The 27448-nt window shown below is 41.9% G+C and overlaps 2 protein-coding genes across 8 annotated transcripts in view; one reads left to right on the top strand and one right to left on the bottom strand.

Annotated features, from left to right (window-relative positions):
* Window positions 1-1812: 1812 nt before the first annotated feature.
* Window positions 1813-7103, top strand: CD180 (CD180 molecule). The gene is given in 8 exon segments (XM_074931568.1): window positions 1813-1902; window positions 4696-4862; window positions 5526-6131; window positions 6133-6390; window positions 6392-6607; window positions 6609-6906; window positions 6908-6973; window positions 6975-7103. Coding segments are annotated over 8 exon segments (1830 nt in total).
* A 6825-nt stretch (window positions 7104-13928) lies between these two features.
* MAST4 (microtubule associated serine/threonine kinase family member 4) overlaps window positions 13929-27448 on the bottom strand; it is a 320186-nt gene continuing 306666 nt past the window's right edge. For all 7 annotated transcript variants that reach the window (XM_074931942.1, XM_074931938.1, XM_074931939.1 and 4 more), the window contains 5 exons: window positions 25392-25621; window positions 23785-23907; window positions 21912-22048; window positions 21063-21244; window positions 13929-20247 (listed from right to left, as the gene is read on the bottom strand). In XM_074931942.1, the coding sequence (XP_074788043.1) occupies window positions 16379-20247; window positions 21063-21244; window positions 21912-22048; window positions 23785-23907; window positions 25392-25621 (4541 nt within the window). In that variant the 3' untranslated portion in view covers window positions 13929-16378. The remainder of the gene's footprint in view (window positions 20248-21062; window positions 21245-21911; window positions 22049-23784; window positions 23908-25391; window positions 25622-27448) is intronic.

Here is a 27448-nt window from a genome sequence, read left to right as displayed (position 1 = left end):
CCCTCCTAATTCAGAGGGCTTTTCTTACAAAACAATACATTCATCTTAAATTGGACTTTTCTGATACGTCTGATTTGAGGAAGCATCTGTGTCACCAGGGCTTGTAGCCTGCCAGAAACAAGACACAGGGTGCAAGTGCGAGTCCAAGATGGTGCATGCCAGGAAAGCACAGCAGGGATGACAGAGATACACCAAACCTTAGCCTTTGAGCATTAGCATGGAAAGTCACAAATAAACAAGGAGCAAACAAAAAGCAAACATCCCAAACAAATTCCTCTGAAGTTTTTGCTACCAGCTGCAGTGTGAGCAGGATTTCCAGCAAATGTGGATTTGTCTGAGAAAGAGGTAAACTTGTTAGCTGAACGTGGAGTGTGACTTTTAGCTTGTCGTTCAGATAAGTTATTTTCTTTCATATTTTATAATTTAAGGAGAAGAAACCCATCCAATCAGATGGGTACAGATACATCCTAGCAGCAGACAAATATAGCAGCAGGGCACTAGTGCTGTGGCCTCTCCATTCCCAACAGCCCCAACAGCCCACCTGAGAGGTTTAGGTGAAGATGCAGAAGAGAGTGAGTTCTACACTGGATTTTAAGCTCTGGTCATGCTACTTGACTATTACCCTCTCCCCAGCTTCCTGCAGGGATAAGTACAGCAGAGCTCAGGTGAAATCCAACAGACACATCAGGTCCAGCTACCAGTGCGGCTGTGACCTCCATACAGTTATTTCAGAGCTAAAGCCACTGATTTTGTGCATGTCCTTAGCATCAGAGAAGCCCAGAGGTGTCTACCTTCCTGGGTGTCAAACTTGATGCTCTCTAGATGGCATCTTGGTTGCTTGAATCTTTACCGATCAAGTCACCAGGGCTGGATGGGCTTCTGCTGTTCAGTCCACCCAGCCTCTCCCTATCATGCCAGGGTGTGTTTGCTGAGCCCAGTATGTTTTCATCATGCATTTCTCCAGAAAATAGTGAAGAGAGCCACTTAAGCTTGCTGAAAACAAAGTTGTCAAGCTAATAACTCAGCCATTGAAGAAAGGAAAAACAAAAGGCAGGTTGAGCTGTCTGGACAGAGCCACTGCTCAGTGCCATCCTGGGCAGCGAGGACAAGACACCACTGTCCTGCTGGCAGGGATCCCCTCCTGCCTGCAGCTGCCACGCATATCCCCATCTTAGAGATGGTTAGAACTACTGTCCCCTCCAGAAAACTGATCAGTATCCGTAAACTAAATAAAAGAGGAAAAGAGTTCATTTTCAGATTGAACTATTGCTTTTCAGGTTTACTGTTTCTACTGACAAAAGCACATTTCAGCATCACAATCCTTGCTGCAGTTGTTTTACAAGTTCTTGTGACTTTCATAAGTGACGTATCAAAGATTGTACAGGAAATGTTCAACTCAAAATTCCCATTGCATTAAATTCCCCTTTGGTGGGATGCTGCAGTGTCATCTGCCCTTTTCTTGCTCTACCTCCTATTTCACACTGAACTACCCTGTACTCAGTGGAGACATTTCACTCTACAAGAGTATAAAGAGCAATTTCCCGCAGTTTCCATTTTTTAAAAATCAGGTCTGCCCCAGGAAAGTATTAGTGCACAGTAATTCGACTATATTTAAAGCAGGGAAGTTCCTCTTTCACTTTTGAAACTAGTTTGCTCATACTGAGTCTGGAAGGTTCAGCAAGCATTTATTTTCCTTACAACCTGCTTTCTAGCCAACTCATCCTGTTTGTCTGACCTTTGCTGCTCAGTCTTGCTTTCATTAAGGGAAGGTAGCACAAGATAATCCATTTTAGCAACCTGCCTCTCTCTGTAATGGCCTGTGATTTCTTCCTTCTGATTTTCATAGTGCTCATCTGCATTACCCGTGAAGCATCCATCACCACAGAGAAAATGTGCACAGAGGTAAGTAACAGTTGCCGGTCCCTCTTGACATACAGGAGCTGTGTACAGTCTCTGGTGGAGACATATGACTGTTTTGGGTTCCTGAGGGATTTCTCTCAGGGGGATCTGAAGGTCTTTATCAGAGTAATAAAGCAGATGTCTTGAGATGTGCTCAGGGACATCAGTCACTGCCCCTCCTACTCCTCCTCCTCCTCCTCCTCCTCACACCCACTCATCTCTGCAGCCTCACATTCTCTCCTACCACTGCTGGGGACTTTGGGAAACTGACAAACCAGCACCACACTTCACCTGTCAGAGAGCTTGAAGGACAATAAAGTTTCACAGGGGTGTTCAGCAGACATCAGAGCTAGACAGAGTGCAGATACCAGGATTTGGCCTCTTGTGCTGGCCTCCCCATACAGGAATTTGTACACAGTGGTGGGATGATGGGGTGTCTATTTGCCACTTGGTCAATGTACAATACCACATGAGAGTGGCAAGAAATTACCAGGCGTTTCCAGGGGCAGGAGAAAAGGTTGACTCATAAGATTTTTCTAAGTGGGAGACAAGGAAAAACAAGACAAGGATTTTGATTCAGGGCAGAAGCACCATGGAAACCCAACCCCACACAGCACACATTTGGAGCCAATAGCAAACTCCTCACTGAGTTAAACATACAAATCCCTGAGCACTCAGAGTTGCACAATGGGATCCCCCATGGGATGGTTGCTCCTCAACTCCCGGTGAGAGCCACTCCATACCCTGAACTGTATGGAGAGAGGTCACTTACTGTTTTATCTGAACAGTAAAACATAGGCACTGTTCTCATTTATAGTGACAGCTAAATATTTTTTATCTGTCTAAACCACACACTGCACCAGTCAGCTCCACAGGTGATTCTTTGCTTATCAGTATTGAATCAGCTTTTCTAAGTCTATAGTTTGCCATTTCTATAGTTACTGACACTGAATTATTTCAGTGCTTCTAGGCTGGACTTGAGTCCCCGTGCTACAGGCAGTGTTGTCACAGCAGGGACTTGGGCTGGCTTTCTGCCCCCCAGGTTGTGCCAAGAACCCACACATGGGGGACTCAGCCCTGGGCAGAACTGGCTTGTCACCTCCCTACCAGTGCCATCCCCAGTGCCTTCATCCAGCACTGAGCTCCAGACAGGACTCAGCATGCAAGGAGGAGTGGGACAGCGGAGAAGCTGCACTCCCCACTCCCCACCCCATGCAGGGCATTTTGTTGTACCAATCACCTTCCACTTCCTCCCAGCTCTGCCATGCTGCTGCCAGCATCTCTCTGCAGCTCTCCTGGTGCAGCTGTGTGGGGCCGTGGCATTCCCACTGTGCACCCCGGCACCCTCTGGTTATGGGATTTGTGCTTAAAGAAAAGGGAGAAAGTGTTCACCATATTCAGCTTGTTGTCTGCAAGAAAAACTGCTGTTCTTCCCCCTCCAGCAAGACTACTGAGTCCTGTCACTGCCTGCTTGCCCCTCCTGTGCCACAGATGGGCAGAGACAGTGTTTGATCTCAGACACTCATGGTCCCATGTAAACAGAAAGACCCAAACCCCATGCACCATTCCCCAGGGTCCACACATATGCAGCTGATCAAAACAATATTGAGTCACGTGCTTCTGCCCCACAGGGCGCACACCTGCACTGTCCAGGCTCCCATGCGTTTCTCTCTGGACAACGCACTGCCATCTGTGCATGCTTTCTTCCAGCCCATAGAATAGCTCTGAATCTAATTTAAATTTTTAGATTGGCCAATACATGCAATTATTGCATTTATTTCCCTGCAAGCAGAACATCTCCAAACTTCCTGGCAGGATATTGCCAGAGCTGTAGCTCCCACATGGCCCTGGGGATGCCTTCCCTCCCACACTTGCCTTGTGACCACACAGGACAGGCCATCCCCTTTCCCACTGGGAGCAGGGCTGGGTGAGGAGGAGGCCGATCCTGCGCTGGCTGCACCCATGCTCCCCATCGTGGCTCTTCAGTTGAGACAAGTGTGATCTTTGAGCATCTCCCTGCTTCAACTGACACAGCAGGCTATTTTGGGGTGGCACTTCCCTCCATGCCATAGTCCCAGGCTCTGGTTGACTTTCATGCAATCACCAGGCAAAGGCAGGTCAGGCACATTTGATGAATTTCCCAGGTATCCACAGAGTAGAGTTCTCTATATAACAGACTGATTTATTTTCAGTTAAACAGAAAATCCTTAAAATAGAAATTTTAAGGACTTGGTGTACAAGATATGGTCTTTGTCTAGCCTTAGATAAACCTTCCTGCCATCCTACTGATGCAGTATGTAACTGCAGTTCAAATCCAACTAATCTGGACATGTTGCTTCTAGAAACATTCCCAGACCTGCTCTTTTTTACCTCCTCTCTGCAAGGTCTTCTTAAGACTTTTCTTAGAATAAGATTTGTTACAAGACTTAGGAAACTCAGAATTTAAAACTACCTTTTGGGGATCCTTTGTTAGGGATTAATAATTCATCCAGAAGAGTAAACAATCTTCACATGTGCTAACTTTGATAAGAAAGTACTACAGATGAGACACACTTCAAATTAATAGAAGAGATACTCAAGGCATTCATTTTAAAAACACACTCCACAAAACCCTAGGGTTATGCGTTGCAAGCCTATCTGAGGCTTCTCAGGGTTCTAGGTTCTAGCTGCTGAGTTTTTTGATAATTCAAAATCCTCTTTGGTTTTGTTGTTTTGGGTTTTTTTTTCCAGTGCAATAGTTTCCTATTTATATTCTCAGTACATACCTCTTGCAGTTTCACTATATATTTTTCACAGATTACAGTAAATAAAATCTATAGCTGTGAAGGTTTAGGACTGAGGGAGATTCCTGAAAAACTATCTGTCACAACAGAAATCCTTGACTTCAGCTTTGATGTGCTCCCTTCCCTCCAGAATTCAACCTTCTCTAAGATGAAGTATCTTCTCTTCTTGGATTTAACAAGGCATGGAAGGAGCATCCTCACTTCTGCACATCACATTAGTGAAACCCCTTGTCCCTTGCCAGAGCCAGAGGCCTCTGGAACACGCAACAGGAGCATCTCCCTGCCTTCACAGGGAAACCAGTAGTAGCACTTGCAGACAGCTGGTGAAGTATTTTGCTAAGCAGAGGTTGATCAGTTTGGGGAATACTTAGGCTTCTTCTCCACAGGACAGCAGGTGAAAAATGCATTTTCCAGATATTACTGCTGCTAAGACAATAGTGACAGCAAAATCACTATAGTATTTTTTTAATTCACTTTTTTATATTGTTCCCTAAAACCTAGAGAAAGACAGGATTGGTCCTTGGAAATGCCCAGCTCTTTCTATAGAAAAATAGATTTTCATTTTATTAAGCTGGACACTAAAAACCTCATGTCTCCAAGACTTCCACAAATACTTCTTTACCCCCATCATTTCAGGGTAGTTTTTCATTCTTACCGGGACCCTGTATTTAAATGTGAATTTACAAGTGCCAGGCAAGTGTCACTGAAAAAACATAATTTTATCCTAGTGAAGGCAACTGATCATGAGTTTTTACAGATATGAAGTGCAGTTTGGGTTACCACATATAGTGGGAGAGTTTTATGAGACGTGACATTGATACCGGTTTCTGTCGGTTTCTCAAGGTGTCAGATCAACTGGGTGTATGACAGTGCCTTTCACAGCAACAGGCAGCTGAAGACAATCGTGCTGACTGGAAACCTGCTCTTGTTTCTGTCTGACACAACGTTCACTGGCCCATGGTCTCTGAAGCAGCTTGTATTAACATAGACAGGAATAACCAGTATGTCATTTATTCCAATAACAAATCTGTACAGCTTGCATGCCTTCATCTTGGGCAGCAACCACATCTCTTCACTGCAGCTTCCTCCCAGCTTTCCCACTCAAAACCTCAAATACGCTGACTTTCAAAAGAACAACGTAAGAGCAATCACAGCAGAAGATATCCGCATCCTGCAGAAGATCAGCTTTATCTTCAAGGGCAATGACATTATATACATTGAACCTGGAGCTTTCCAGTCCCATTTCTACAGTTTGGACTTTAGGGGCTGTGCTGACATCTCTGGGGTCCTGGCAAGGATACAGAACTTCACAGCCCAGACCCTTTGGCTGGGAACATTTCACAGTGTGCAAAAGAACCCCTACATAAGCCCAAATGTTTTACAATGCCTCTGTAATATCTCTGTCAAGGATCTCTATATGCACCTATGGCAATTCCAAAACCTAAACGCTGACATATCAGTGCTTGACCAGGCTTTGAAAACTAGACCTAACTCAAACCCACATCAAAGCACTGTACCCAGCATCAGTGGTATGATCTCACTAGTTAGTTCTCAATGTGAACTCCTTTGAGCACCTCTGCAACATCAGTTCTGCTGCCTTCACCTCTTTCACCCACCTCTACATCAAGGGGAACTTGCAGGTCCTGCAGCTGCACTCTGGCTGTTTGGAAAAAGTGGCAAAGCTTCATCATCTTGATTTAAGCAAGAGTTATACAGAAAACAGGCTGCTGTAATGAAGCACTGAGTGGTCTGTGCAGTCTTCACTACCTCAATCTGAGCCGTAACATAAAGCTCCACCTCCAAGACCTGCTCATTAAGGATGATGCTAACCTAGAGCTGCTGGACCTAGCTTTCACTCCTCTTCATATCAACACCTCTCAGGGTCCTTTTCGAAATTTACATCTCTTGCAATTGCTGAATCTTTCCTCTTCCCACATTAATTCAACACCTCTTTGAAGGCCTGGAAAACCTCATGCTCTTGGACCTTAGTCAAAATAACTTTGAGTCAGGGGTCATGCTAAAGGACAAACTGTTCTAACAGCTATCTAATTTAGAGGTGCTAATTTTATCACCCTGTGAACTGATAGCAATAGGCAACCAAGTATTTCACAGCCTCAAGAAGTTACAGCATGTTGATCCAAGCAACAACAAACTTACAGTATTCAGCACAGATGTATTTTCAAACCTCAAGAGCATCTACCTAAATTTTGCCCACAATGGGATCCAATATTGTACCACGTAACAAGATAGTATCCCTAGCAGGACACGCTGTAATCAATTTATGTTGGTTGCAAAAACAACGCTCTGGACTGCACCTGCTCCAGTATTGGTTTAATCACCTGGTAAAAGCAGAATCTGGATAAAATTGAAGACCCTGAGGTAGTGAGATCACAGAATTATCTAGGTTGGAAAAGACCTTGAAGATCATCCAGTCCAACCATTAACCTAACACTGACAGTTCCCAACTACACCATATCCCTCAGCGCGATGTCAATCCAACTCTTAAACACCTCCAGGGATGGGGACTCCACCACCTCCCTAGACAGCCCATTCCAATGCCCAGCAACTCCTTCTGGAAAGAAATGCTTCCTAATATCCAGTCTAAACCTTCCCTGGCACAACTTGAGGTAATTCCCTCTTGTCCTATTGCTTGTTACTTGGTTAAAGAGACTCATCCCCAGCTCTCTGCACCCTCCTTTCAGGTAGCTGTAGAGGGCGATGAGGTCTCCCCTCAGCCTCCTCTTCTCCAGACTAAACACCCCCAGTTCCCTCAGCCGCTCCCCGTACGACCTGTGCTCCAGACCCTGCACCAGCTCCGTTGCCCTTCTCTGGACACACTCGAGTCATTCAATGTCCTTTTTGTAGTGAGGGGCCCAAAACTGAACACAGGAATCGAGGGGCGGCCTCCCCAGTGACAAGGACAGGGGTCAGATCCCTTCCCTGTCCCTGCTGGCCACGCTATTGCTGACACAAGCCAGGATGCCATTGGCCTTCTTGGCCCCCTGGGCACACTGCTGGCTTCTGTTCAGCCGGCTGTCAATCAACACCCCCAGGTCCCTCTCTGACTGGCAGCTCTCCAGCCACTCCTCCCCAAGCCTGTAGCGCTGCTGGGGGTTGTTGTGGCCCAAGGGCAGCCCCCGGCGTTTGCCCTTAGTGAAACTCCTCCAGTTGGCCTCAGCCCATGGCTCCAGCCTGTCCAGGTCTCTCTGCAGAGCCTCCCCACCCTCGAGCAGATCAACACTCCCACCCAACCTGGTGTCATCTGCAAACTGACTGAGGGTGCACTCGATCCCCTCCTCTAGATCATCAATGAAGATGTTAAACAGGAGTGGCCCCAAAACCGAGCCCTGGGGGACACCACTCGTGACCGGCCGCCAACTGGATTTAACTCCATTCACCACAACTCTCTGGGCCCAGCCATACAGACAGTTTTTACCCAGCAAAGCATGTGCCCATCCAAGCCATGAGCAGCCCGTTTCACCAGGAGAATGCTGTGGGAAATGGTGTCAAAGTCCTTAGTAAAGTAGGTAGACAACATCCACAGCCTTTCCATCATCCAATAAGCAGGTCACCCTGTTGTAGAAGGAGATCAGGTTTGTCGAGCAGGACCTGCCTTTCATAAACCCATGCTGACTGGGCCTGATCGTCTGGTTGTCCCTTATATGACTTTTAGCGGCACCCAAGATGACCTGCTCCATGACCTTCCCTGGCACTAAGGTCAGACTGGATTGTCCTTTCTGCCTTTCTTGAGATGCTCTGAACCCAAATCACTAGCCGGGTCTCAGCTGGCCACCACCTCGCTTTCCTGTGGGATCAACACATCATTGCACGAATCATTGCTGTTGTCCTAGCTATTTTATGCTGTGTTGCAATCGTCATTTGGGGTGCTCACTATTTGAAGTGAAATTACCAGCAAATGTAAGTTTATGATGGAGATATGGAAAAGATCTCTCAAAATTGTGTTAAAAGACAACTTCCTGGTTTTGTATGACCTGTGTTTTGTTAACTTTGGTTAAGAAATAACCGTTCTCATTTGTATTATAACTTTTAGAAAAATAATGAAAAATTTTTATTTGAGAACTGCAAAAACAAACTATGACCTGAGCCTTGAATATGAGTAACTTCTCTTATAGAGAAATGCCAGTTCAGCTCAATGTTAGCCATGGTCTCTCAGCTACTATGGCTAATGCACCTGTAAAGATCCCAGGACTAGAAGGCAAACCTTGTTCTCTTCAAAAAAATAAAATCAAACCACCACTACTTCCAACAAAAAAACCTCCAAACCAACTAAACCCCCACTCTCTTTCAAATGCCCTTGAAAAACAGTGTTTAAGAGCTGGCAGTAGCATACCCTGCTGTGCTAAAAAGAAAAAAAATTACTTTCTGTGAATAACAGGCACAGCATTTGTAGTCACGTATGACCTACTCCTGCAGGACTGACAGAAACAGCCTCTATCATCTCTCCAATTTCTTTAAAATTTTGATCCTTAGAAAGTTCCTGGCCACTGAACCTCTGTCCCAAGGCAGGCCTTGCTCCTGTACTATTTACTAGACTCCATAGTAAACAGGACTAGCAACAATTTCAGCTTTAACCATAAAACCGGTAGACTTGGTCAAGATTCTGGGTGCTTGGCACTATGCTTTGCTTACACAGGACAAGAAAACACCACCAACAGCTATGACACTTTCCTGTGCCAGTCTGGAATGGACTGTTTCCCCCAGCAGTTCAGGAGAAAAAACTAGAGACTGCAAAAGGCGTGATGCTGTGGGGAGAAGCAGCCTCATCCCATGGGTGGTCCTTGGTCCTAATGGCTACTTCACTGTGCTTCTGACGTGTGTCCGTGAAGTCAGAGTCTCTTTGCTCCAATGGGATGTGCAACAGCTAGGCAGGAAAAAAGGACAGATTTCTTATTATTTACTTTTACTAAACAACCAAATCCCTTTTTCTGCCATCACGTGTGAATAAAGCCAGTGACAAGAGAGTACACACACTTGACCCAGGGTCTAATGGGAGCTTGCTGTGCGTACTTACCTACCCTGTGTTACCATAGCGTGATATATAGCACTAGTGCTTTAATAACAGCCTAACTCCACATATAGACACAACCTCCTCCAAGGGTATGACCCTTCTGCCTCCATGGCAGAGCACACACCACCTGGAGCCTTACCCTGCCTCAGCAAGGCTCCCCGGTGTGTTAAACCAGGAGCTGCAGTTGCTCACCAAGACATGGAAGGCAAGAACACTCTCAGCACTCTCCATGTGGGACTCCACATTCAACTTCAGCTCCTAGCCCAAAGGCATTTCCTTGATATTTTCCTCTGTAACATGCGAACTAGCTAAGATTTCAAAGATCCAAGCAGGACTAGAAGGCTTTTGCTCATTTCTGAAGATATTGCTGACAGGAATCCCTTCTTGGTCTTCTCAAATACATAAGAGATATAAGAAATATGTAAGAAATACCTCCTTTATTTGAAAGCCCCTTTTACTGTCTGGTAGCAGATCAAACTAACATAATGTGGATTCTTGCAGCTTTCAGATGGCTTCACAACATATGTGCCACCAGCCTTACCCCACAGCTTCTCCTGCTCCTGTCTTTGTAGCTGTGTGCTGCCAAAAGGCACAGGGGGAAATGTTTGATGTTTCTTCTCCAGTTGCCTATAAATATTCCTAGATTTGGGGTACCAAGAAAATGCCTCTCCTCGCAGCTCTCCATATTGCTGATCTGTATTCCCTGTTCCTGTGGCTACTGACACACTCTGCACAGAAAGCTCCTCCTGACCCCACCAGCAGGCACTGCGCTCCAACTGCCCAGCTGCAGAACACCAAAGCTGGTCTAAGCGAGACAAATGTCACTGAGCAAAACATGCTGCCTGAGATTTGTCCCTGGAAGCTAGGCAGAGATGCTCCTGAAGTCAGCCTAGAGTTCAAGGTGAATTTCCCCCTCCCTCTGCAAATCTGACTGGTTAAATGAGCAGCCTCCAATAATTGCATTTTCTGACATCCAGCATGAATGCCTGTGTGTGCACTGTCTGAAAGACAGCTGTTTTCCCCATTGTTTTTCTCTCAAATCTGTGGGCTCAGGAAAGGGACAGACAAACAGTGAATTTAAGAGGGGGCATGACATAGTTCATAGCTTAGGACAGGCACAAACAAAATTGCTGCAAGTATCAGGTAGTAACTGCGGCAGATCCACAAGTAGTAGTGACTTGAAGGCAAAATTGCATGTTGGGCTGTTGCTTTGTGAAATGTCTCTTTGGAGAGGAAGACAGGATTTAAACACCACTGGTTTCTGAAATCCTACTATGTCATGGCATAGACTCATGTGTCAACTGAAGTTAAAGATGGCTGAAAAGGCAAAATGGTGGTGTTCCTGTGTGATATATATTTGCACACAAAGTATTAAGTATAGACTTCCCTGTGATCCATCCATGTCCCTCTACACAACTTGTTTTTGATGACTGTATCTTAATCTACTGTCATTTTTCTCTTTAATTTGCAGTGTCCCCTCTGCTTTCTTATTTGCCCGCAAAATGCCATTCATGACAATATGTAAGCAACACTGCTGAACAGCATACACTGTATGTTTCAGGATACACAAATCCTACATACAGGGACTGATTCTTCTGAAGGAAAATTTATATACAGCTACAATACATTAAAATGTCCAGATTATCTACTACAACTTTTTGAAAACCAAATATTTAGTCTTCTAGGATTACTTAGCAAGGCTATAAAAAGACAGTAGGTTTATTTTTCTTTATAGAATTTGTTTACCCGATCAGGCTCTGATCTGATGCAGTTGTTGGTCCCCAGTCAGGCTTTTTATCTCTTATTTTTTCAAATACAGCTGGGGAGCTGACACACACAGAGAACAAGGGAATCACCTGAGGTGAATGCTGCCTAACAGGATTGAACTCACCACTATCCTGGCTCCCGGGCTACAGCTGTCACTTAAGTCATGGTACAACACAGCACCGCAAAATAGAATTTTTTACCAGTATTCACACTGGGAAGAAGCTTGAGCAGATCTTAGTTAACAAGTCACATTTCAGAGACTGGTAAGCACTTATCTTTATTCCAATTGGACAAACCAAAACTCAGAGCAAAGTTCCTTCGTTCCTTTCTTCCCCAACTGTGCTTTAAAAAGATATCACTAAGATGCAACTCAATTTTTGAAAGAGAATTTTACTCTGAACAGGATGGTTGAAAAGTCTCATTTCCAAATCTGTCGATTTAACAAATATATCCTGATGTCAATGATGCATCTTTTACGAACTTTCTGTCATTCACTAGTCTTGTCTGTACTGGAAAAGGAGCAGATGAGATCTCCTCCCATCTACTCACTCATTCCATACCTCCTTGTCTGGCAATAACAATGGAAATTCTTCTTGCCTAACAGCACACAACACAACCTTCTCTAAACTAATCTCTCATCCTCTTGCCCCTAATTCACACATGCACTTTGAAGGGCTTGCTCTGTGCTAGAACTTACCTACCTTGTTACTGTCTTCTTACTCTGCAGCCTTCTCCACTCTTTTTGATGCTCCCAACCCTTTCCAGCTTGAACCATAACCTCTAGCATTGCTTCCTACCCTCAGTTCTTTCAAATCCATTCTTGGCAGACATCTGGGAGATTGAGTTGGTCAGTGCTAATCAAATACTATGTCATACAGTCAGTGGAAAGAAAAACTGTTGCTAACCCAAGCTATGAATGGGGACATGCATCCATATATTCTCTAGTATCTTCCTGGCCAGTGATTTATTCTTTCTGAGCTGCCATCTGAGCTACCATTCAAATCCAAGGTTGACATCCCTGCTAAGTCTTGCAGACTACATAAAAGGAAACCCTGGGTTTTAAGGGAGCAGAGCAAACTGGGAGTTGAATGCTGAAGGGAACTCACATTTTCCTCTATGACTATAAAAGCATTCCCATCCTAGGTGAGGTGCAGTCTCTTAGAAGAGCAGAATTGAGGGTGACAGGTCATGCCAGATACAATAATGGTAACCTTTCTCTCCTGACTTGTTCTCCAGCGTAAAACTCTTACACCAACCCTTTCCTCTGGCCCTGAACACATGGAGGACTCACTGACCATGCAGCTTTCTATCTCCCCAGGCAGATGTGACCATTGCTGTCCACAGCCAGAGATAGCATAGCAGGCAAAGCTGTTAGATCCAGTCAATCTTCAACTCTAGTCCCTTCCTTTCTCCGAGCTGCTGGATCCTGCTATACCCTCCCCAACTCATCACACCCCCTGCCAGTGCACCGGTTTTGCAGACTATCTGCCTTCTGCTGGGTTGAAGCAAGCTGGAAAGGTTGGGGGTGACCTGCAGCTTCCTCTCACCTATTGCTTTCAAACAGAGAGCAAAGCAGCAAAAATGATGCTGTAAACTGCTGCACTTCAGTTTTGTACAGAGGAAAAACACAGAGAAAAGAATGCAATAGTAAACTGTGTACAAAAATAATCCTCTGGCTGTGCAGCTCTGCAGAGGTACCAGCAGAGCTACCAGCAACGGAACTGTAAAGATGCGTGTATTTTAACAGATGCTGCTCCTCTGCAAGAAGTGGAAAGATGAAAATCAGGGGAGCAATATTTCTGCCCTGTTGCTTCTCCTGCCAGAAGGATTCTTCTTCACATAGGCCACTGAATATGAAGGTGCTCCACTCCATCTCCATTGTGTGGCTCACTGCATCTATATTATCTTTTATGTGAAAAGAAGAATAAAGGGACATTTGACAACAGTCAAGGGGTAGAGATCTCAAAACTGAAGAAAACATTGAACTTACACATGCTCCAGGAATTTAAGGCTGGAAATTTAGCATGCATAGAAAAAAACCCAGTGAATACTGGGTATTTTGAGAAGGTACTCAAAACCATACTGACCTATTGTAATGAATGATGATACATGTTTTGGAGGAAAGATTTAAATGTCACGTTACAGCCTACTGCCATTGTTAGCTACTAGTCAGGATATGTCATCCACCATCACTCTATGCTCGCCAACCCAACAGTAGAGTAGCAGTTCCAGCCACTGCCTGATACTCAGCTATGCAGAACCTCTCTGTCTCCAAACTAAACTGCATTTCCTCATGCAAAGTTCTCCACCGGCATGTGCCTTAACAGGTGCACTGAGTTGGCCCCAGAGAAAAAAAAACCAAACTGCCCACCTGAGTAGAGCAGAGATATGCCTTAAGGTACAGGAGTGAAAGCAGGGAAAGGAAAAATGCTAACACAACAGTGTTTCATGCTGAATTTTTATTTCAATATTATGCAACTGCATAAGTATAAATAACCGTGTTCAACATACAACAATTATGACATCCATAAGGAGTTTTTTAGAGAAAATAAGACTGCACTTTATTGCACAGACCCTAACAATTTTTTTTTTTTTCTTTTCTTCTGTAAGCTGAGGAATCTACAGCAGAAAGTCTACAAAAGAACACATCAGATCACATAAAACTGACCAAGTAGAACACAGGCAGGAGGATCTCTTAACAGCTCACTGATAAGGTAAACACCAACAAACAGGTACTACAAGAATACAAGCTTAAGCACTGTAACACTTCCAAAATGCAAAGAACTTACTTGTCAGAAGTGAGAATGAACTATACAAAATATACATAAAATTATACTGTAAACAAATAGCTAGATGTGCTTTAAAGGAAACAAGAGGATAGCTGAAAAAATGCAGAAGACTGTAAACTAGGAAATACCTCCCAGATAGAAATGTTACTTGGAAGTGCATTAGCATTCATTTGTAGTAACTGCCAAAGCACAGATGAACTGTAAATGTTGAGACCATCTTATCTTCAAAACTGCTCAAAAAAATTATCCATTGCTCACTAGCTCCTCTGTGAATGCAAAGGCAGTATGAATATTCTAGTGCCACATGAAAAATCAGAAGGACTTGTTTGTGATATTATCCTTCCATGACAGGTTTGCTCAACTAAACAGTATAGTAGAAGTTTTTACTGAAGGGAAATTAATTCTGCACTGTCAGCTGTCACACAAACCTCCAGGTCAGGATTACACTGTGCTTTTATGAACTATTATCTAGCTTTTAAAACACTAAAACAACCCGTAAGCCCTGATGAAACAGGAAGGGGCCTAGCTCTAGTCTGGGTACATGTAACAGAAATAAGCAGAAACACTATTCTGTTGATCCCCATCATTCAAAAACACACATTTTAAGGATATTTTGTAGTGTTTCTGTACATGTTTCAAATTCTACCTTTCATCCCTAAAACAAACTAAATAACTCCACACTAAAATGATCAAAGTCTACATGTTCCACAGTATATAAAATGTAAATAAGGCTTAGCAAAAGTAAAGACAGTCACATTCTAGCACCAAATAGCTCCAACAGGTTCCTTTGTTACAAAATGTTCCTTTTTAAATTACAGTATTTACCTTTTTTTGCATACAAATAAAAAGATTATGTTATGAAATGTATGGAGCTACTCAATGCATTTAGAAATGAATGTGTAACCCAGAATCACTTGCCAAATCCAGCAAGTTAGATCTACAACATAAGGCCCCAGCTATGTATTAAAATGTATCAGATGTCCTGAACTTTTCTAAAGATATGATACTGAAACTGTTTTTTTTTTTTCCTTTTTACCTTTCTTGTCATAAAATAGAAAAAAGCTACAGCTGTATGATGCTAATTGCCCTATATGCCTTCATAATATGTATTCTCTAAATGTATTAAAACCAGGGATGAACATACTAGTACTGCAAGTATGTGCTTATACTTGTGCCTCATACTGTAAGGGTCTGAATTTAAAAAAGCTCAAGGAATTCAAGAGAGGGTTGCAGCAAAAACTAAGCACACGGTGTGTGCTTTGGAGTTTCAGCCTTGTCTGGGATGAGGATCACAGAACACACTCCCAAGAGACAAGACAAGAACCATCATTTCACCAGAGAACATGACTCTTGCTGGCATGCCCTGATAACCAAGTGGTCCTCCCATAGCTTTAATGACACCTACTCTAAGAGACAGGCTTTGTGCAACTGGGAGATGCAATTCGGTCTTTTGTCAGATCTGGTGAAGCAGTCAGCCAGGCACAGTACTATCAAAATTGGATTATTAAAAATACATGTAAAAACTCACAATAAGTCACCATATTTATTCTGTACTAGTATTTTTTTAACCTTTAGCTAGGACTTTTAATAAACAGAAACGTGGCCTGTTTTCATTTTCCAGTCAGACCAATGCTTATGCATGTCCACGCCAGGTCTAAGTTTTAATAATTCAATTTCATATTTGAGTATGGCAAATAAGTGGCAAAGCAACTATCTTAAAAAAGGTATTTTTTTTAACAAAAAAGTTGCAATCAGCAGCAAAGTATATATGCTACATTCAAACTCCAAACACATTGCTAAGTATTTACAGAAAAAAACACCTTTTCTTCAACAGCTCTCAGCTGTAAAGGTATTTTTGTACAAATACTATATGGTAACAGTTTTACCGGTTACAATTGTGAAGGCATTTTGAAAAAAAGTCATCTCTTTATATATCCCCTTGTCTTCTTTCTTCAGTGACATGAAAGCTTTGCCACACAAAGACACTACACAGTGCTGGTTTAAAGGCAGTCCAATATATTGATATTGTTTCAGCTAGTCTTGAATTCACACCTGCCAGGTGTTACTGCTAACAGGATTTTTTTATGAGGACTGCTCCACGAAGCTTACAGTTAACAGGATTTTTTGTGAGGACTGCTCCGTGAAGCTTCCTTTCCTCGCCGCTGCCGAGCTGAGTCTTTGTCATCAGAAAGTGCATTAGGGCAGTCAGGTGTAGCTGCTGACCTGGATAAATCTTTACCTACATTCTGTTTTCTTGAAGCAGACTGCTGAGCCTGAATGGCATCTTTTCCCTTTACATCCACAGTGTTAACAAAAAAAGACTTTTCTTGATTTCCAGGTTTCCCCCCAAGGTTTGAATCGGGGTGGTGGGCTTCTACTACAACAGCAGCACTGTGCAAGGCCATCAGTGAAACACTTTTAGTCATTTCTGCCTTACCACTCCCTGCAGAAGAGGTGCTTTTCTTATTTAGTTCCTTGCAGGTTGCAGGAAGCTCAGGTGAGCGTGCTTTAACCTTTGCTGAAGATGCATCACTCTTCACTGAAGACAAAACAGATACTTCTTGTCTACATTCAGAGAGATTTGCTGAACAAGTGAGCAGCTTTCCTGGCATTGCAGCCACACGACAAGAATTCTGCCCACTGGCAGCTGACAAATGTTTTATTGCAATCTGCTTGTTTGTGTCCTCTGGCTGTTTATGACTAACTTGCCCTTTCCCTTTTAAATCTTGAGAGGTTTTGCTACTTGTGGTTGCTTTTTCTGCTCCTTTCCCTCTGGCATCGCAGTTTGCAAGGCAAAGAGTAGACTCTACTTTCCCACTGTCAAGCTGAACATAAAGTGCATCAGTGCATGTTTTTCCTTCAGGTCTTTTGTCTGCAGAGATCATCTCATTACTAGGACTTCTTTCTACTTGTTTGCTCAGCAGGACACAGTCTTTCACAGTGGAAAACTTTGGAGACATTGTGTGTTTTTCACTGAGGTCAAGTTGCTTTTGATCAGCAGATTCCCCCAAGCCTGCTAGTTCTTGTCTCTGCTCCTGCTTTTCTCTCTCCGGGCCTGCTGGTACTGGGCTGACAGCAGAGGATTTGGGTTTGGTGTCAGGGCTGATGCTGCTCATTTGGAGGGTGGCTACTGAGCTATGCCCCAAACTCACAGGACTTTCAGCCTGCACATGTTCATTGCTCATTCTTATCAAGGAGCCTGCAACAGAAGAAAGGGGATCTAGCACATTTTTACTGGCATGTTTCCCACCTTTCCAGGAGCTGGTAGACACCTGAATAATAGTTTCTTTTTCTTTTATGGTCAGGCTGCATGGTTTTTGTGACAATGTCTGTTTATCCATGTACTTAGACTTAGAGGAACTCATATCAGAGGCTGGCTTGTGTTTATTACCACTGCTTTCTGCATATGTGGCAGCAGGCTTCACCTGTTCTTGAACACTTATGTGAACATTTACAGCACAGTTTCTGCTTACAGTGTCCTTCACAGCAGGGGAGCCTGAAGCTTTAAGTTGCTGCTGAGGAACCTGGATGGACTGCTCTCTCTCAGTAATTTGACGTCTTGTGTCAGTGAGCTGTTTCTGATCTTTCTTCACTAAATCTTTGGCATTGTCCTTCTGTACAGAGGAAATGGGTACAGACTTCTCATTTTTAAGACCACAATCTATTGCGGGTTGCATGGGCCATTTGGATGGAAGAGCTTCACTCTTTGACTCTGTGGTAACTTTCTTAGAGTCACTGAGAACTTTCTGCTTGGTTACGTCCACAAAGTTACTAGCAACACTGCTGTCATCTTTGCCTAGCTGTTTCAGTGAGTCTCTGCCATCCTTAGGTTGTGTCTTGGGGCCAGCTGTCTGCGTTTTTCCTTGCATCTGAGGTGGAATGGCAAAATCAGCACAATTTTTTTCATTGCTTTTGGAGTAGCTTGTTATCAGGACATCCGAGACGGATACTTTCAGAGATGACTCTCTAATCACCTCCACCTTTGCAGGGATAGGCTCACAACTTCTTTGGGCTGCTGTCTGTTTAGCAGGTAACTCCTTTTGCATTTGCTTCTCTTTTCCCACAGCTTTTTCGGGAGTGCTTCGGACAGCAGAAAGTTTGGAGCATGTATGAGTAGTTTTAACACTGTGGCTCTGAGTAATAGAAGACTTGGCCTCTGTTGAATTGTCCTTCTGCTTTGAAGGGGAGGTGTCTTTCTTTTGACCAGTTTCGATAACAGAAATACTGCCTTTGGTAGCTGGACTAGAAAACTTTTTCTCTGTCACTACTTCTGCAGCCACAGAGATGACTGGTAGATTTGGAGAAATCTTGCTTGCCTGCAGAACCTGAGGCTCTGATACATTGACTTTGCCAAATTTTGAATAGCTCAATATCTGCTCTTTTTGACAGATCAGTTCCATCTTCCCACCACTCCCTTCTGATGCTGGGGATTTAGGAGATCCCCCATCACTGCTGGTGCTCTGTCCTTCTGGCAGCACAGACAAAGGCAGTTCAGTTTTTGAAGCCTGTGGCCCAGAAAGTAAGGCAATGTCTAGTGTGCCTTCTATTGGTTTCAAACAGGAGACAGATCTCCCATCAAGTTTATATTCTGATGGACTTTTTCTGACAGGAGCCTCAGTGGAAATAAGGGCTGATTTTTCCACACTCATGTCTGCTCGGACATTCAAGGTCTTGAGAGGAACAAAAGAAACCAAGTTAATCTGAGCAGCATGTGCACTGCTGATAAATGCTCTACCATCTGCAGTGGAGTCCTGCTGTATGTTTATTGGTCTGCCCGTATTAAGTTGAAGGCATTCATGAACATTTGCTGTCAATTTGGGTTTTAGCACTGGACAGACACTCTCATCTTTTTCTTCAATGGACATTTTCTTTCTAAGATAATCAATATTTGCAAGTTTACCATCTAATCTTTCAAATTTGACAAATTCTTTTGTTGGTACATTTTTATCTGTGTTTTCTCCCTTTCCATTTAGCATCCTGTCAGAGGACTGAGGTAGCACATCTTGCAGTGTACATGGAGGGGATATTCTTTTGAAGTCATAAGAAATATGACTAAGTTCATTAGGTGGAGGCCCATGACACATCTGTGCATCTAAAGCAACACCATCATTTGATCTCAGGTTTGCATTCTTTTGAAAGGTGTCTTTGAGTATGCCACCAGCTGACTGGGTCTCCAAAGCAACAATTTTTGTTTCAAACTGATTTGATCTTTCTAATACCTTCTGAAATGCTTTTTTGTCTCTTTCTTCCAGTCTTAAGGTATTGGGATTTTCTGGTTCACTGCTAGGTTCATGAACAGCAGCATTAGCTTTTTCAGCAAAATCTTGCTTTTTCATAACTATCTTGGCCTTCAGCTTCTCTCTGTCTAGCTCATCGATAGATTCTTGCCTACCTAATTTGCGGGAGATTGGTCGTTTCAAGCAGCCCTGCTCTGCAGGCCTGACCCGTGTAAGTGAAGGCACATCACATACATTCTCCTCCAAGCTCTGAAGAGTTACTTCCCTTTGGGACAATTCTCTATTCACTTCTTCCTGAGTCACTTCCAGACTGTGTTTTCGTGAACATAAGAGTTTCTTATCACTGCCATAAGAGGGTGCAAGTTTCTCTTCAGATTGGACTCTCTTTAAGAGCGGAGATCTTGGTGGCTCTGCACTCTTTGGCCTTACAATATGCCTTACAATAGTTGGAGGGGAGTGCATTTTGCTAGGAAAAGATTGAGCTATTTTTGTATTTCCAATTGAATGTCCTAGCAATGGTGATGGAGATCGCTGAGGGGATGTTGGCTGGGGTGTTGGAGAAGGTGTTCGTGCAAGAGGAGAGAGAGGAATGCTGCCAGCTGATTTGCGTCTTCCTGATCTGTATCTTTGCCCACTAAGCTTTGGACCTAAGCCATGAAGAGTACTGGGTCTTATGTGTCCTGAACCAGCTGGAGAATTGGGAGCACTTGAACTAGGGGAGCTACTCTGGGAAGAGTTGGTACCTACAAAAAGAACAAACAAACAAAAAAAAAGATTAGCAAGATTTTTTTAATCTTGTCTAAATGCTCAGTGAGACACAGAACTTTCACCTGTCCAAAAGGCCTATGTGAAATCTGCTGTTACAATGTTCCAAAATTTGGACAGTTTTGAGTGACCAGGCTGTAAACTCCTCATCTTTCCAGTTGCTACTTCTTCCTTAACCTCTGTTCCTTCATCACCTTTAAGTTATAGCTTACTTCTATTTACATAGAATAGCTAACTCTTTCTGCCACTTCAAAGCAAAGATCAAGGCTTTCCAAATAATTTATCTTTGCCAGCAGTCACTTTTAGCACACACTAAAATCATGACAGAAATGAAACAGGACAAAGGGGGAGGCTTTTAAGAACTAGAAAGAGGTGTATTTCAGCACCCAAACAATCTATTCAGCCACAAATCTGCATTCATGAGTGCTCAGGCTAGTTGAGTTATGTAGGAACTTTTCCCTCAATATCATTCTTTTATCAATCAGCCTCTCCTAGGCAAGATTTTCCCTTTCACTCCAAACTTGTTTATTACTCAACTTAGAGCTACTAAACTTGGATTTAAAATCTGGGAGAAACCTAGCAGACAGTTCCCTTTTAGGTGCTTCTGTATCATGAAAGCACCTTTGATTTTGCATCAGGAATCTTCTTCCCTTTTCCAGACAGAAACCAGCTGTTCAATGATTATGCTTCTCAGAGCTGACTACTCTTATCAGAGCGTAATATATCTCCAGGGCTCACAATGAGAATACACTTCAAAATCCTTCTCCTCTGTCCTCCACTCCTTTACACTCACCAGATGGAAAATCAGGAGTAGAGCGGTAGCTTGGGGTAGGTGATCTAGGAGATAAGCTGTGGGTTGGAGACCCAGGCAAGCTCTCCCCTGATGAAAGCGATCGGTTCAGGCAGGAGAAACTTCTGCTGGTGTGAAGAAGAGGAGAGGGTTGCTTGGCCAGCTTTTTAAAGAGAGATCTTCTCCTAGTGTGAGAAGACCACAGCATTAATTAGAAGTTAAGATTTACAGAAGATACTATTACCAAAGACAAAACTCTTGCAAGCTGGCATTGCTTCCCTCTCCCATTACCCTCAGAAAAGCAAATCACACTGTAGAGCATGAAGTTTAGAAAATATCCTGATTTGCTAATAGGTGAGATAGATATTGTAACTAAATCTATTTGTACTAAAATTTACTCACTATTTCAGAAGAACATTTAGCTCCTTATTAGTATAAATCTGATTTTTTTTAATTTAAGAGCCCACCAAAACTGAAGGAATATCTATAAAGTACTGGTGATATTTTTACAAAATAGACGTAAACTTATCAAACTAAAAATGCCCATAAACTTACCACTAGAAAGTTTAATTAAACAATAACAAAAATATATACTTAAACCAAATTAAGATACAACCTATTATTCACCTTCTTCCCCATATTTATGGGTGTGCCATGCAAACTTTTTAGGGGTTATTTTAACAGATCTAATTTAGGCAAAATGGGATTGGAAGGACATGTTACAGCCATAGGGTTTCAGAGGGTAAAAAAATGTAGAAGAAAAAGAACTGCACTAATTTTCTATTTTAAATTAGTTCTTATGTATACACACACACAAGGAAATATTCACCATGAAACAAAAGGATTACTCACCTCTCTAAACTCTCTTTCTTCTTCGTTTTCTTACTGCGTCTGACCATTCGGCTCCTGCAGGTGTTTCGTCTGGCAGGTCCTGTCTTGATGGAAGTGTTTTCAAAAGGGGTTGTCATTACTGAGACTTTGTTACCACTCTGTCAAAATGGAGAAGGAACCTTTAAGTGTGAGTAACAGAAGAAGACTTTGCCACAAACGTGAATGCAACAAGACAGAAATCCAATGTCAGAGTAAGAGATGACCATGTAGGGAGCCCTGTGCAGATGTGGCCAGGCTAATTTATTTCAGATAAACGATGACCAGAAAATTCTCAAGTTCTGTCAAATTTCCTAAACTTCCTCCATTCCAGCTTCAGGACAAGGAGAAATTCTAATAATTGTAGCTAGACATGAAAAGACTAAGTACTGATCAAGACTGCAGTTTTCAAGATGGAAGTTTCTACAGAAACATCCTATTTTCCCACAAAGAACAGCTGTCATTGCACAGCAGTCCATTCAGTGGCCATTCATGTCTCAGGATACTGACTGTTACAATGAAGAAATGGAGGAGAAAACTTAATCTTATCAATGCCAAACAATCCTTTTATGGATTAAAAGAGTTATCAAATATAAATTAATTAAGTTTTTAGGACTGTTTGCATGAACAGATGACTCAGTAAATAAACCCATCTAGAAATATCTGTGTTTTAAAAATCCACACCTCCTGTCCAGCACTGTATACCACTACGATAAGCTTCTTTTCAAAGGAAATCCAATTGGCCAAATTAATTTATGATACAGCACATCTGGATAAACAACAATCTCTCATTTTGTGTTTACTCGTGTAAGTAGTGTGCAGGGTTGTCATGTTTCTCTTTTTCTGTAACTGACAAGAAAACAACTGCACACCCAACTGCATAAAATTACAGAATTTTCTCTTATACATTTCTTGCAAAACTGGAAGACCCTGAAGTTCCTCCTGGTTTCAGGGGAGGAAAATAAAGACTTAAGGGAAAGTGTATTTTGCATCTTTTCTCAGCTCTTTATATTTCCCCATTACTTCATTGCTTTCCAATCTTCTTTCGTAACTGATTACTCCCTTTGACAGGCAAAGCTCTGCATGTAACACCATAACTTGTTAAGAATAGGAAGTACACAGCTGTCTAAAATAATTATTACCTAGTCTGTGCTGAAAGATTATTCAAAAACTGCAATTATGATGAGCTACAGCGAAAAGCTAAGACACTATCACTCATTAAAAAATTTGGGGTTTAATTTTGTTTGTTTTTAAGGAATAACTGTAATTTTCTAATAGGACAGACCTCAGAAAACTCCACAAGTGAAAGACGTGATAGATTATTCATAGAAGTCCAACTGCAGGATCAGAACTTCATTAAGCAAAGAAGCTCTGTGGGACATGCCTGGCTACATGAGAGACAAAAACATTCTGGGCCTTAAGATTATAAAAGACAAGTTCCTAAGGCAAGAAAATACTTCATGTTCTTTGTTTCTACTTTTCCTCACTGATTTAACTTTAAAAGGAGAAAACAATATGTAGCATGATCATCAAAAGCCTCAAGTACCTGATGAAGATGGGAGAATTCAAGAAGGTGCTTGAAAACGTCAAAGTTTTTTTGAGAGACAATGACATCTCTGTGTCAGTGCCTCAAAGGTACCTCAGCTATCTCAGCAGCAGTGCCAGTTTACTACAGAGAATCATCAGATGATATATGAAGTCATTGACCTTTTTCCAAATTTGCACAAGTGTAGCTTAGTGTTTGTAATTGAACCACCACAAAAATCAGATAACTGATCTCTGAAGGAAACAAATACAACACCTCTCAATCCGTGGTGAAAATAGCAAGTGCTTTTGTATCCCAGCTGTCCAGACTTACCTTTAACAACAATTCAATGACTTCTGTATGAACAAGACCGTGCACTGGCTCTCCATTGATATGAGTAATAAGGTCTCCAGCTTTTAAACCCACTTGGTAAGCTGCACCTCCTTCTTCCACATCCTGGAAAACAGAGAATATACACAAAATGGTTTTTGTTTAACCTTCATACTTTCAAGAGTAGGCTTTGTCTAATGAACTCTTTCTATAAAACCAGCTGGCAATGAAGAAAACTTACAGATAGTAAGTTATATATAGGAAAAAAGGAAGAAAAATCAGACCAGTCATTTCACCTCCAACTACTTATTCAAAACTGCCCATTAGAGGGAACAGAGCAGCACAGAGGTGATGAAGGACCAAACCAAACTGAATTGCAAGTTATTTTGAAGGTGGCTTAAACAATTTATTTTAAGTTGAGATTTTGAAGAATTTTAAGCCACACAGCCACTATGGAAGACTACAGTGCTTACAGAGCTAGAAAAGTGAAACAAACCTACAGTATTTCGGAAAAAAGCCAAAGGTTTCACTTTTAGTGTAATCTTTCCCCCTTCCTTTCACTGATGTGATGCTACACCAGTAGCAAAAAATCAAGTTTTAAAATTTAATCCATTATTAAATGTATACCATTCTCCAGATTCAATGTTCTTGATGGTCAGAGCTAAACAACATGAAAATGAGAAATACACTACCACATGTGTAGCATTGATACTTCAAAACATACAATACATATTTAAAACATTGTACAAAACTTCAAAGCTTCTGATAAATTTGTAATCAAGTTAAAAAAATTATATTAAGGTGGCTGAAATAGTTTATACACAAACTTTTTGTGCATATTTAACATATTAATTATATACAATACTTAATTTGTTATAAACATCAATTATAAAATAAGTATGAATATATTTACATAAATATGTATTTATTTTACAGTTAAGGAGGTTGATAACCAGTGAGATACAAGAATTGCTGTCTTTTCCTTTAGCCTCCCACTTCATTCAAATCAGTTATGAACAGAGGATGAAAAATACACAATTTATTCAGAACAGTCTTTTTCCTGTGCCATGGAATCCTCAACGGTATTCATAATTCCAAATGATTTGCACCTTTTTATACAAAAGAAAGTCTGTGCCTGAAATCAGCCTACTTGCATCTCATAAAATATTGTTGACTTTCATGAATCCCTTAATTGATGCAATTTAAAAGCTCCATGTATATTTCCACAATTTCTGTTCACAATCTCTTAGTTTTGCAAATCCTGACCTCTAAGTGGGCTGCACCAACCCTTTCGTTTTCTAAGCCACAGTGCTCTGAACTTAGACATGGTTGTTCACAACTGCCAAAATTGACAAAAGTGAGAACGACTCATGCTGAACGTCAGCATCCTATGTAGGTACCACTTCTGCCAAAGGTGGCTTTGTGTCATCCCTACAGTCAACACTGGTCTTGTGTACAGGCACTAATTTCATTCTAGGAAAATTGTTTTGCATAAAATCACAATTTACACAGTAACTGTTAATAAACAGATACCACAGGTACAAAATCAAAAGCAAATACATTGTTACAGTTTTCTGTGGCTGTATAAGTGAAAAACCATATTATCTTACCCAAACAATGTGGTGCACAGTGTAGATATCGCTGTCACCCACATAAACCCTGATTGCCCGGATGGTGAAGCCATATTTTTTTCCTGAACTGTGAATTACTAGTGGTTGATGAGTACTTGCAGCAGCAATCGATGAATCACGGCTGGGAGATGAATCTCGGGAGGATGAAGGGTCAGATGATAGGGAATGAGGAGACATAGGACTTCCCAAAGGAGAAACACCAAACACATCTGGAAGAAAAAAATCTGCCTATTAGAGTACAATCTGAGTACACACAAATACAGACACAAAACAGGGAATTTGTTTAATTTTGTAACACCTTTGTGTCAAAACATATCACTGTCTTCTGTCTTTGCATAAACACTCACTAAGATACACACCGATTGAGGAGGAATGAGAAGTTTAACCAACAACCAGATCTTAGAACTAAGTTTCTTTCCATGTAAACTATTTTTTAATGTAAGGGTTAACTTGTTAGATGAAGACTGCTTTTTCCTTTTAGATAGCAAGCACTCATTGATAACTTTGGAAGAACAATTCTCAGCCTCTTCCTAACATTCGTGAAAATAAAACCAATATGGTAGTGGATGTTATTGTGAGTACACCCAAAACCATCCCCCAAACCATCGAGCAGAGCTAAACAAAGCACTAGCTGTTTTTTTTTAATTTCAATTATGTATAGATACAGATAAAGACTACTGTAATTAAACAACAATAACCAGCTGGATAATAGGACAGTAACTCAATGCTTGTACCAAGCCTCTATTTTCTGTGTTCTGCTACATCATATAAGACCACAAGAATTTCTTGCAATTACAGCTTAGTTTTATTTCATTATTTTGAAAGCACTACGTGCTCATGCCCGTGCAAATGTAAACACAATTGCAGCAGCATAAAACACACTTTGGTGACTCTAACAGGGTGACAGTTCTGCAAAGGAATGCAGCCCAGAAAGATTCCATGTTTGGAGTCTGTGCCAAGCCATGTCATGCAAGGGCAGATATGCTCTGACAGCAGAGGCACTACTGCCTGGATGCTCCCAGAGATTGGTATCACCGGGTTAATGCTGAAATCCCACAGAACAGCCAAACCCCAAGGGGGGTGTCACTCTCACCCTTTGGCTCTGAAACATGCCCAAGATCCCCGACCCTCTGCTTTGTGCTGCATGTGGGACTGTCACATCCTGTGACTCTCAGCTACGTGACTCAGGTTAAAAACACTGGCCATCTGTTGCTGCAGTTTATTTTATGGATGAACATGAATAAGGTAGGTTTTTTGGACAATATTAGGTACAGCTAACATATAATATTTTGGCTGATATAATGACATCATTTTTAGGCGTAGGCAAAGGGAAGTTTGGATTTTGTAGAACGATGTTGAGATTAAACTGAAAGAAAACCGTAGTTTAATGAGCAGAGTAACTCAGTCTATACCATCTCTGAACTTTCTGATATTCACTCAACAGCTGTGAAAGAACTACTAGAATACAAACTGATGGTAACTCGAGTGTTACTTGGCTGTGCAATTACCTGTATGTATATCATGTTCCTGTGATAATCTCAATAATTAACATGCATTACAGACCCTCTACAAGCAGAAAAAAAAATAGCCATGATGCTTACTGTTACAGGGATATACCAAAAAATCACTTATGACATATTGTAACAAATATTATTTGGAAGAAAGAGTCTTCCAAATTTCCTTCCAAATATTATTTCGAAAAAGCCCAGAGTTTTTGCAAGACACTTGCAGTTTTCAGTGTCAACACTGCCCTGAATAAGATGAGCACTCTTTTACCATCTTTCTCATTGTAAAAATACTCATCTTGAAGTCTCTCATGCATTTTGTGAGAATGATCTTCCACATTCTAATAACGTCACAGAAATGCTAATTATTCTTTTGACTGTCACCTAGTTATCCTCATTCAAGCAGGAGCAAAATATACCTCTGAAGAGACTCAACATTTTCCTCTTATCTCATTAAAAAAATCCTCATAGTTAGCTGCTGAAATTACAGGTACTGCACAGGAAGCCTATGCTGTTCTCTGGTTAAGAAGG

This window comes from Athene noctua, chromosome Z (assembly GCF_965140245.1).
Source record: "Athene noctua chromosome Z, bAthNoc1.hap1.1, whole genome shotgun sequence".
NCBI classification, from domain to species: Eukaryota; Metazoa; Chordata; class Aves; order Strigiformes; family Strigidae; genus Athene; species Athene noctua.
Note: the sequence above shows the minus strand (reverse complement) of the source record. Positions and strands in the feature narration are given on the sequence as shown.